This window comes from Caloenas nicobarica, chromosome 1 (genome assembly GCF_036013445.1).
Source record: "Caloenas nicobarica isolate bCalNic1 chromosome 1, bCalNic1.hap1, whole genome shotgun sequence".
Taxonomy (NCBI): Eukaryota; Metazoa; Chordata; class Aves; order Columbiformes; family Columbidae; genus Caloenas; species Caloenas nicobarica.
In genome coordinates this window covers 13,428,241-13,440,480 of record NC_088245.1, presented here as the reverse complement: position 1 = coordinate 13,440,480, position 12,240 = coordinate 13,428,241, and the positions used below count along the sequence as shown (strand labels likewise).

Sequence of the window (12,240 nt, the reverse complement as noted above, 5' to 3'; positions counted from 1 at the left end):
AAGAGAACTATAGAGAAATGTTTTCTTGTCCAAGGTCATGGAACAGGCTGATGAATTAAGACAGAAGTAACACCTTTTTCTTCTGACTCCTTATCCATTTAGTTTATAGCATTACGTCATTTTTAGTTTTAAAATGTTTCTATATTCTAATAGGAAAATTCTTAAGTTATAGTATGTATCTCTATTATGTATTTCTTAAGTATGAAACAAGAAACTTTAATAGCTATATAATGGTTTTTTATTGTGATGAGATACATATATATGTATGTATGCATTTTTAAACTTGATAATACAAATATTTCAAAGCTTTAAATGCTATAAAAATACATGTATGCTGGTCTTTGAAATGTACAGTTGCTTTCCTTGATGCAGCTTTTTGCTCTGTGTGAAATAATTTCATTTGTGTCCATTTCACAAAATAAACTGTCGTAATTTAGCAAAGTACCAGTCCAAATACTATAAATAAGTACAGAACTAATTAAAAGTGGTGTGAGAAATTCTGTTCCGTGACCTAGCTGTCAGAAGGAGCAATTCTAGGATAATCTGAACTGCAGTGTATTGATACACTGTGCAGAAAGAATTTATTTGTTTTCCCCTCTCCCCATCCCACTGAAAAGTTTGGTAACATTTTCTTAAATTTGTGTGAATCTTCATGGTGGGAATCTGCAATCTACAGATTTGTGTCTTCTGGAAGAAGATAATTTCTTCTAGATCACTCTGCTTTGCTAAATGGTTTTTTAAGTAGCAGAAGAAATCTTGTAGTGAAGTTTGAAATCATTTTGTGGAGACCTATTCCTGCAAATGATTTCACATGGATCTGTGGAGCTCCATGTACTCAGAATTATATGCTTATCCAAATTGTATGCTACAAGTCAAAATTGGCTACTTTATACCTTGTGAAGCCTATTATATATGTGAGAAACTCAGATAAGCTCATTTAGAAAGATGGAATATTATCTGTACCTTTTACTGTCTGTACTTTTAAAAATTTATTTTGTAGTAAGTTGGATTTCTGACTGATGCATACTGTCTTTCTGAGATCTCATACAGCAAAAATTTAGTCCACACATAGTAATAAACGATACCCTATGTGTTCTAAGTAAGACTGTTGTGCTTTAATTTAGGAAAAAGACCGATGGGAAATTAGTTTACCACAACAAAAAGTAATTCCATTGTTTTGTATGTTCATTATGTTTCTATTACTGGTTACCTTGCTAAAGATTATTTCATGATCAACACATCTAATCTCTTTTTAGTGGAAAACATCACAGCCAGATATCTGCTGTGTTAGGTGTGGCTTCATGTGGTATATTTTAGGTGTTTGAATATGGCACACAGATTTACATGTGGCTGGATTTTTTTCAGTTACTTTTAGTAGAGAAGTGGTGAAAGCCGTTGAACTTGTATGATGTATTTCTTGTGCTAGGAGTAGGTCTAAGTTATGGGACTTTCACTTCTTTAGTGGTACAAGGGTAAAACCAAGTTCTCATGGGATATGTGGATGTTAGAAGCAGAGAAATATTCCTCTGTTCTGTTTCTGACTTGTTTCTTGGAGTTTCTGTTTTTTTCCTTGGCAGCTTCTCTCAGCTGAGTTACGAAACACAGCACTTAAAGCCATAGAGGCAGTGCATCGAGAACATACAATAGCAGAGAAAAGAGAGAGATTGCCTTGTCTGTTTGCCCCATGCCTGTTGAATGTGTCCAGACTGACCTGAAGCCTGTAAAGACATTTCTGAGCTGTAGAAGTGGTTGGGCTCTGGGTACAGGAGCAAGGAGAGCTGCTGCATGTGTGTTGGCTATATATGAAAAGCTGGTTATAGGGTTACAAAATTAGTGGTTCACTATGGAATTGGAAGCTGCTCCTTTTCCAACCGCGAGTGCAAGTTGGAGTACTGGTCACTTCAGCTGGACTACCTCACAGTTTACATGGTTTGCCTTTGATCTTTTAGTATTTCAAGAAAATATACATACAAGTATATATGAAATGTATTCAGGGTTGCACTCTGTCTATCTGCATCTCTGTCTATCTATATGGGCAATTTTGTCCTTTTACTGGAATGTGGAGAAAATGCTTTAATCTGGAGAGTACAACGAGTTTCTAGTCTCTTAGTGCTTACAGTGTTGAAATAGATGTCTGGTTCCCCAGAGTAGCAGGTTAGTTGAGGTTGGCAAAGACCTCTGGAGATCAAAGCGGGGTCAGCTGGCACAGGGTGCTCAGGGCTGTGTCCAGCCTGGGTTAGAATATTTCCAAGGGCAGAGAGACTTTGACTTGTCTGGACACCCTGCTGCCGGTTTGATGGCTCCTGCGCCCACCAAACTTGTTGGGTTGTGCTGCATCATTATGGGTGATACGGAATTAGATTTATTTGGGCTGCTTTAAGAGTGACATTTGCTTTTCGGTTTTGTCTCTTACAGAAGTTTCACTTTAATTTAAAGTTGTTTCATGACAGAGCTTTCCAAATGCTTTCCCCCCTCTTAATTCTACCGCCTTTTTTTGAGCGATAGACATAATAACACGAGTGTAAAAGAAGAGATGGATATTAAGACAGGATTTAAACAGTTGCCTACTCTTACAACCTGTTTAATTGCAATTATAATTCCTTCCTCTCAGAATTACATGGGTTGGTTTAAAATGCAGGTAAAGGACTACATCTGACTGTTTCTCTTTCTGACAAAAGCTGTGTGATGAGCTGGCCGTTTCAGACATTTCAGATACTGAACTCAACTTCATTTCCCTTCTTTTCCAGTTGCTGCTGTAGTGTTATTCTATACAGCCCAAAGTCCACATAATATACCTCTGACTGAAGTAATTGGGCCAATATGGCTAATGTTGCTACTTGGAACTGTGCATTGTCAGATTGTTTCAACACGAACTCCTAAGCCACCTCCTAGCACAGGGGGTAAAAGAAGAAGGTATAGTCCATGTTAAAGTACTTATCGTTTAGGATTGTTAAACTGTTCTAAACAACACGCATGAAAAAATTTAGGGGTTTACAGTCTCTGCTCTGCAAGAGATGAGAAATTGGTGCTCTGTTTTTATCTGTAAGTTTAAAATGAGTACTTAATTGGTGCTCTTCAACTTTTATGCGTTGACTAATCTATGCATTGTTTTATTTTAATTTTAATGCGTTGAATCTGACACTTTGCCTCAAAACAGTTTATATCTGAGCAGTGGTGGAGTAACAGTGTTTATGTTACTGCAAATTTAGTTTTATGTGCAATACTGACTAATGATCTCTGTGGGTAACATACATTAAAAGAGATGCTATTGGAACCTAAGTCTTCTAGCACTTAAATGAATATGGTTTGCTACAGTGACTTGTCCCATTAAAATGGGAAAACCTGCAGCAGTGACTTCTTGCAGATCTAAGCCTCTGATGATGAGATGAAATAAATTTTGGGTTTAAGGGTTATGATAATGATTAAGTGTTATGCTTGGTTTTATTAAATGGAGTTTATTAAATTGATGTGATAAAGCTTTAGCAAAATATTTTAAAATCTTGCTTGGTTTTGCATGCTTAAACTGCTGAATGCATTATAGAACTAGTTGATTGCACTTATAAAGCTACCTTCCAATTTTAATCTCTTCTGATGAAGGAAATTAAGGAAAGCAGCACATTTGGAAGTACATAGGGAAGGAGATGGCTCTAGTACCACAGATAACACACAGGAGGGAACAGTGCAGAGCTACGGTACAAGCACCTCTTGCAGTATTGGCGCTGTCTTCAGAGATATCTGGCATGCTGCTTTCTTTTTACCAGGGTTTGTATTTATTCAAGGCTACATATGTGTTAGAGATGTGCTATCCCTTTTCTACATAAGTAAAAATTGATTAAACTTTAGTTGATCCAGTTTTTGGTTTTAATAGTAAACTCATCTTCATATTTGAACATGTAATAATTTGTTGTTTCTTGACTTTTGCAAATGCTGATGCAATTTTGAAAAGATACGGAATTAACTTTTAGTTAAATTATATTTTGTAGGAGTATTCTGTGTGGGCTATCAGGAACAAACCAACTCAGTTTCTCAATTTTAATCCGATGAGAAAATGTAACTCTTTAATTTTACTTTATTACATTAGCTGCTTATTACTCTGAGAGAATGCTTATTGAACTCTATCACTTTCATCAAATCACACTTTCTGAAGGAAAAGCCTTCAGGATTCAAATTAGCACAGCATTCAGTTTATAAATAAAAGATCAAAGATACTTTTTCTAATAATTGGAAGAAATGTCTAACCCTGTTAGATTCCAGTGCTGTTTTGCAAATGATCAATCTGTTAATGCAGTGCTCTGGGCAATTAAAAAGTTTTTTTTAAAAAAAACCCATTTCGTAGCAGGTTGTGTTCAAGATATGCTATATAAACAGTATTGTGAGTGCTATATGTGAGCATTTATTAGCATGAGAAAATATGCTCATAAAATAGTATGAAATTGAGAAAAGGGATACTGCAAGTTATTACATTGATGTTTCGTTGTGCATGCTGCATCGTTAACATGGCAACACTAACATGTCTGTCATACTCATGATGTGTGCTCTTAACCACTGGTAAAGCTTTTCTTATGTTACGTTCTGGGAATACCTAGTTGAAACTCGAAGTTATAAAAATGTTTAAAAATATTGTAAGAACAGAGTTCATTTGACTTTTCTCTGTATAGTCTGATCTATAATAGCTTTGAGAAGATGTCCTTTGAATCAGTATGCATTACTTTCTGGTGTGATTGGAGTGTGATCTTGTAAACTTTTGAATATTTCCATTCATTGAAGATACTGATCTGCAATAAGAGGAGGAGTGTTGGAAGATTTGGGTTTTTTTGTTTGTTGGTTTTTTCCTTCCTTACCTTCCATCATGTTGGGCTCAGTGTTTTCAGTTGAGAAGGGCTGTGTGGGACTTGCTCTAAAGACTTGTTTAAACCATTTAATGAGAGGTAGTGTGTATATCTATATATATATATATAGATATTAAGCCTCAGTGATGACTACTTAGTATATTCAATATCTTCAAAGGATAAAGAGTTCAGAGTAACTGAGAAAGCTGTAAGTAGCCCCTGGCCATTTGTTACCTCTTCAATTGCGGATTCCCAATTGTTTGTATACAAACCACACAAGGAACTCATCCAGCTGAAAAATAACCTTTTCTTTTTTCTTTTTTTCTTTTTTTTTTTTTTTTCCCCCAGGAGATCATGCAGATCAGTTTCTTCATGTACTTTTTTTCATGGCAATGTGAACAGTTTTGTCAGCACAGTGGGATGGCAGAGTGGGGCTGGGAATGAGTAAGCAGGAGTGCAGTGTGGGGTACACTGACTGCTTTACTTGGTGATGTTGCTGAAGAAAATTTTATGAAGCCTCAGTGCAAGGAAGCTGTACAGCGACATCTGTCCTGTTTCTTAAAACATATTTTGAAGCTCTTTAGATAAGCACATTAGAATGTCTCATTAGTGTTTGTTTATTTTTTCACATATACTAAGCCTTGAGATACCATTTTCTGGATCTTTAAAGATAGGTCTTAAACACATGGTTTCAAAATTAACCTTGGAAATGATGTTCTTTGCTTTAGAGCAGGCTCCTGTGTACGTAGACCATTTGCCTACACTCAGGACATTGGTAATCTGGAACTGTGTATTCAGTAAATATCCTTCTGAATGGCAGAACTCAGTCTCACTAATAAAATATAATTCTAAACTTTAATCCAGCACAGAGGCAATTTGGAAAATACTATGTATTAGCTTCAGTGGAAAGGAGCGCAATATCCAGATAAGTAATATATTCAGAATGTAGTACTGATTAGGGACTTTGCTCTCTGTGTCCTTATTCCAATTTTGGAAAATTGTAACTTTCTTAAACCTTTTGCAGCGTGGACAGGGAGAAGAGTTTTTTGACCAACCTAAATGGAAATACACGGGAATAAAATACTTGACAGTGAAAATCTACAGTCTTCCAGAAACTGGATTTAAATTTTCCTTAATATTTTCTCTAGCTAATGCGTGAATAGGACTGAAAGTAATTCTTGACTCAGCTTTTGCATATGTTCAGGCTTATTAAGACCTTCTTGGATTTATTCTTGATGTTGTCCTGTCTTGCGCTCAAATATTGTTAATTCTAATAGGATGTTGAGAAGTTGATTAATGATGTGTATATGTAGTAGTTCTAGGAAACTAAACATTTCTGTCAGCTAGGGAGTATTGTTCATGTTTGTTAGTGTTTTTTCTTTTAACACAGTGTAGTGCATGGTAGCCTAATTTCAAGCCCAAATTTATGCTTTTCTGGCATATGGCTTACACTTGAATTTAGGTATTCATACAAAAAATAACTTTGGTTTGGCATTGGAAACAAATGAAAGACTTCAGTCAAGTTACCTATTTTTTCAGAATGAGCTTTAGTTGATATCAGACTAGTGTTTGTCTTGCAGTTTTAGCACTTACACATTGCTTGAGTAGCAAAGTCCTATCTGAACAAATTGTGCATACACACATACTTTCTTTTTTACTCTTATCTCTTCCTACTTAGCTGTTTGAGGCTACTTCTTCCTAGTAGCTTTCAAGTTTCACATGAAATGTATAAGAGCTTCTCAAATCACACTTGGAAGAGTTGTCCTGTTACTCCACTCATACAGCTTAATAAATTGTGGAGCAGGTCTCTAACTGGACATATGCGTGTATGTATTTGAGGAGAACTGCATTCCCTTTTACACCGTTAAAAGGAAATATTTTAAAAGTGCACAAAGTATATTTAATGCATTAAAAATTGGCCTCTCTGGGCTCCTGCTTATTACAAATAATTTCATGTAAACACTACTTCCTTAGTGCTTACAACTGAGCTTACCGAAACTTATTATTTTACAGTGACTTGCTACTGCAATTCTGATACTTGCTTTATTCCTGAAACAGAATGGCTTTTTTTTTTCGTTAAATAATAAGCTAAGTTTTCTTCAGTTGTCTTATCTTTATTTAGTTGAACAACGACATTATTGAATGGCACAGAGATAACCTTCTAACATGTTTGCTGTTGATAGTTTGACCTTTTTGTCGAAAGCTTCAATCATGTTTTCGTGACCTTCTTAACGGACATAGAAAACTAAAACTCTGTATGTGAGCTAGCACATTGGTAACCTGCAAACAGGAGGAGGTTTACTAACTACTAACTGCTTCTCCAGCACAAACCACATGCTAAAGCACCTTGCTGGCTCTTAGTTTGTAAGCTTATAATAAAAATTAATCTGTGCAGACATATAACTACAAAAAAGTTTCTGTTGGTTTTTTACTCATTTAGAAATAAAACTGACTAAGAATTTTGTGAATAGATCAGCGAATAGTAGGTGAGTTCTATGGCTTCCTACAAGACAAGTGGAGCAGCAGTTACTTTAGTTTAAAAAAAAAATGTTGTTAGCATTTTTCCAAGGAGGAGTGAGGGAAGGTAGAATGAGACTAAAGATGGGAAAGGAGGATGAAACGCCTTAGTAACATTGTCTTGTGTCTTCATTATTTCATCTGCATTCCAACAGATGAATTATTCCTTTTTGGATTTTTCCATTTTATCCAGCTCTCCCTAGGTATTTTTTTGTGTTCAGGTCTCCCCTGTATACGTGGAATACCTTACCTTGAGAGGAATGTGAGGTGACTATCCTGATTCGTTTGATGTACATATTAAAGAGAAATTGAACCTTCTGCTGTGTAATCCAAGCTCTCACAGAATTCCTCGCTCCTTAAAGAGAAAGGCAACGCATATTCTCTCACAGAAGCACACGATCAATTGAACAGATTCTTGACAGTTTTGTGACCAATGTCCAGTGTTTGACTTTTAATAAAAATTAAAAATTCTGGAAACTTGATTTATAACACTTTTTTTCCCCCCCCGCTACAAGTGTTCTGGGAATCTAGCGAACAATATATAATAAATGCAAGATATTAATTGCTTTTCTGATATTTTCCTTGTCATTTATTTTGAGAATACAGAAGCTTAAGTGAAAACTTAAAGTATCCTTTATCGATAAGGTTGCAAGCTGCTACTCCTTTTCATTCCTTCATCGATTGTACTTTCTAATTTGGAAGTGTAATCATCGAAACATTTGCTTTGAGAAAGCCTTTTTCTGGCAGTAGATATTCTTGCTGCTACATCTTTCGACTAGATAAGAGCCCTGATGTCTAGAAAATGTTTTGGAAGACTATTCATCAGTATTAGTAGCCTTAACAATAATACTGAAGTATAATTCATGTGATTTGAAAACAAGCTTAATTAGTGCATTTGTAAGATATATCGGAATATATTGCCAGGAGTGTTACTGGATAATACGGAAAAGGGTAAATCACCATCTGTTTAGCAGAGTTCTCAATAAGCAAAATGTATTTAGAACAACATCATCAAAAATGTCGGTGTACAGAGTACTAAACAGAGCATGTTTGTTTGCAGCTTCACGAAATGGCCCACTAGCTTTGAATTAGTAACACTTTAAATAAACGTTTCTCATACCTAGTTTTTTCTTAAGATAGAATAGAGAAGTTTTTCATTTACATTTTAGGCTTGTGGTTTTTCTGTTGCCAAAGTTACTGGGAGGTTCTAGTTGTAAAACATGGATTTCCTTTTCTCTTCTCTCAGTAGCTAATGATATAATTTTCTTTCAGACTGACAGTTTCTTCTGTAACAATTTGTAACAAGTAGTGTATGAAATGTTAATATTGTTAGTTTGTGTCATCTTAATATTATTAGTGTGTGTTCCTTGTAATAGTAAAACTAAAACATGGGTTGAGAGAGAGAAACACAATTTAGACTGGGGAAAAAATTGAGATAATTAATTGAATATATATATTTGTTTCAAATATAGATCTAAAAAAGCAAAAAACTCAATAGATAAATCCACTGAGACTGATAATGGCTACGTGTCCCTTGATGGGAAAAAGACAGGTAAAAGCAGTGAAGAATGTGTGCAGGCCCATGAACGTCGATGTGAAGTGATCAAGCCAGAAGAGTCGGGCTGGAGCACAGCACCAGTGCGAGATGCCTTCACCAACCACAGTCATCACAAAGTAAGTGTGCTTATTGCTTTCAAAGCAGGATTATTCACTTGTCAAATGATATGTGAGGTGTATCTTTATGATGCTTTTCACGCGTTCTTATCTGCTTTATCCTTAAAAATGTTTTTAAAATCAGACTTTAGGTCGTGGGACCAAAAGTTATGTGAAGTCTTCTTATTTCATCCTTATATTCCTCTCCTTTCCTTTTTCTTGTTGGAAGTTCCTTACTGACATCTAAACATCCTTTGCCATTCTCTATTTCAATGCACAAATTCGTGTGCTGCCTTTTATCTGTGGGTTTTTCCAGACCAGCTGAACACACTGTACCTTTTCCTGCCTCTTTGGTACTCTGGGCACAGGTCTGTCTCCATGCTAAAATGGAACAAATTTTGGATTACTGACAGTTTATAATTTTGAGGTTATTCTGAGCATTCTCCTGTGAATCATCTTCCTTTTCCTTTTTTTTTTTTAATTGAGGAGCTGATCTTTGTAGAAGATGAGGAAAGCACCATTTCTCTCTCAATGAAACAGGCAGGACTCTGTATAGTGAGGAACAGGGATGAGATGGAAGCATGAGAAGTGCAGAACTTTTAATTTGGCTGAGTCTAATTATCTCCTGGATATCCTGTTTTCATCTTACTGTTCTATGCAATAACTTTTCCAAAACAATTTTTCTGGCTCTCTTATCAATGGCATTTGAACATATATTGACTGTCATTACAGCTCTTACACTTGACTCATCTCTCTAGGGTTGACCATCAATGATCAGTCATAGGCAGTGTTTTTCCATGATAACATCAGAGGGAAAGGTTATTCTACTGGAAGTCTACAGATACACATTTTTATAAAGGAAAGGCTTTCTTTGTGGATTTCCTAGCCAAATTATTTAACAGGCCCTTAAAGATCCATAGATTAAGTCAGAACAAAGGTGTCGAAGGTTCATTTTGGGGCAAAAACTTCATTTTGTTGCTCTGCAGGAGGTGCTTTCTCAGCCGTGATAGTAACTGAGGGTCATTTTTCTTTATCAATTCCAAGCATTTTACATTCTGGATGAAATTCAACAAATCAAGGATTTTTAAGAAAAAGTAATTTTAAGAGTTTTGAGTTTCTTTGATAGAATGGATGAGACGTTGCCTGTGTTGAACGTACTCAATGAGTATGCACCCACATTAAAGAGAAGTTGGCAGAGGCTGGAACAGGTTCCTCTCTTCTCTCCTCCTTCTCTTTTCTTCCCCCAAAGACAATCAATACATTTTGGTGCCACTACAAAAGGCAGTAGATAAGACACCCCAGACTGTTCTGTGTGTCCTTTTTCTGTGCAACTCTGGTGTTAAAACATGAAATTACCTGACCTTGAGGCATCTCAGAAAACAACATTCATCATGGAAGAGAGAATGATGTCTGAGCTGCAGAGAGGGAAAGGGTTTGTTGTATTTGTAGAGAAGAGCTTAACTATTTTTGTCCTTTTAGCATTTCAGTGATGACAGGAAGACTCCAAAGGCAACTTTGCAGGATACTCTCGGGTGATCTCATAATAAATGAGAATACACACACTAAAAAGTTTTTTGACAGCTGAGTGATCTTTTGCTGCCCTTTTTTCTTTCCGTTACTGGAAGGGCTACTTTAACTGTAGTTCAAAATCAGGAAAATGGAAAGTGGAATAAAATAATGATCTGAGTATTCTACATGTAATCTGTAGCACTTTATCATTGGAACAAGAGGTAAATGTTAACTTTGTATTGTATGTGTTGATAACTCCACGTTATAGTGTCTATTATCACAATTTTGGTGAGATTTGTTGGTTTGTTTTTTCAAATCTTCTGGCTATATTGTCTCTAAGCCTTTCTTGGTAGGTTTGCTTTAGACAAAATCACATTTAAAAGAAGAATGTCAGGTTCTTTGGTATAATATGAGCTAGCCCTTCATCATCTGAGAAATGTTTGATATTACAATTTCTGTTTTATAATTCCTTCTGTACCACTTAATTTTGACAATTGGAAATATATTAATATCTAATTTAACTGAGCATAGGTAACCATGTTGCAGAAATAAATTTGATTTCAGTAGTTGAGAACAAGACCTAGTAAGGCTAAGTGTATGTCTTAGAAATACTGTATTTCTTGCACTAGGATACTCACAGGACCGTGACAAATTTATCAGATGAAGTTTCTAGTGAGGAAGGGCCTGAAACTGGATATTCTTTACGTCGCAATGTAGAACGCGCTTCTAGTGATTGCACACTTCGAAACAGGAAATCTCACCATTATAAGAAACACTATCCTGTGGAGGTATGTTCTTTTCTATTGCTTCTTTTCTGTAAATTGTTAAAACCTCTCGGTTTCTTATTGAATTGTGTATATTTTCCTCAAACCTTTTTTCTCTTATATTGGATTTTAGGAGTCTGTTAATCGGAAGTCATGCTAGTGGGTGACAGGGATTTTTTTTTCTTTTAATGACAGTTTTGAAATTAGACATGTTTTTGTTTACTTGGTTTTTTCATTTTGTTGTAAAAAAATATTATCTGATAATCTTTCATTTATTTCTCACAGATGTTGGTTAGAAAGATCCAGAAGGCTAATTGATTTGACTGTTTAATGCCGTATGCGTGTTTGGTTTAGGGTAACTGAACAGGTCAATATTGGAACCATTTGTTTCATTTACAGAAGGTACCTCTTGACCGTATACTTGTGCAGCTTGTAGCGCTTGACAAGAGGAAGCAGAAAGACATGAGTACAGTCAATTTTTTTCATCTTAAATATGTTTTCTCTTGCATAGAGTGCTTCAGAGCGAGGGAAGACTGTGTAGGTATGTTCAGAAACTGAAGAGACTAAAGTTGGTGCGTGTAGCTTTGGCAGTAACGCTTTACCCTTGTTCCCCGTTTACTGGTCTGGCTAATGCCCTGAAAGAGGAAGCCTTTCTTTGCTGTTACCAACTCGCCTCCCCCACATGATTACAAAGGAAATGAAACAATAGTTTTCAAATCTGTGAAAGCTTTCTTTGTATTTAAAAAAAAAAATAAATCGTGAAGTCAGTGAATATACTGTCAACTTCTGTCCTACGTTTTCTTGATCTTTATGTTTACTTGTCAGCTTAATTGTTGTTTGAGCAAGCTTTTTAATGTTCTTGATTTATTAACTTTAGGACTCAGTGGTACCCAGTAGAGACTGCCTTCTGTATTTTTTTTAAAGAAAAAAATTATTTCAGACTCTTTCTGCATTGATGTTATCTCCCA

General features: G+C 35.7%; 1 protein-coding gene across 4 annotated transcripts in view; it reads left to right on the top strand.

The window, feature by feature from the left end:
- The window catches only part of PHTF2 (putative homeodomain transcription factor 2), a 69,839-nt gene that overhangs the window by 35,655 nt on the left and 21,944 nt on the right, over positions 1 to 12,240 (top strand). For 3 of the 4 annotated variants that reach the window (XM_065658452.1, XM_065658449.1, XM_065658451.1), the window contains 4 exons: positions 2,748 to 2,913; positions 3,598 to 3,762; positions 8,819 to 9,020; positions 11,138 to 11,296. In XM_065658452.1, the coding sequence (XP_065514524.1) occupies positions 2,748 to 2,913; positions 3,598 to 3,762; positions 8,819 to 9,020; positions 11,138 to 11,296 (692 nt within the window). The remainder of the gene's footprint in view (positions 1 to 2,747; positions 2,914 to 3,597; positions 3,763 to 8,818; positions 9,021 to 11,137; positions 11,297 to 12,240) is intronic. The other variant, XM_065658453.1, reaches the window with a different exon arrangement.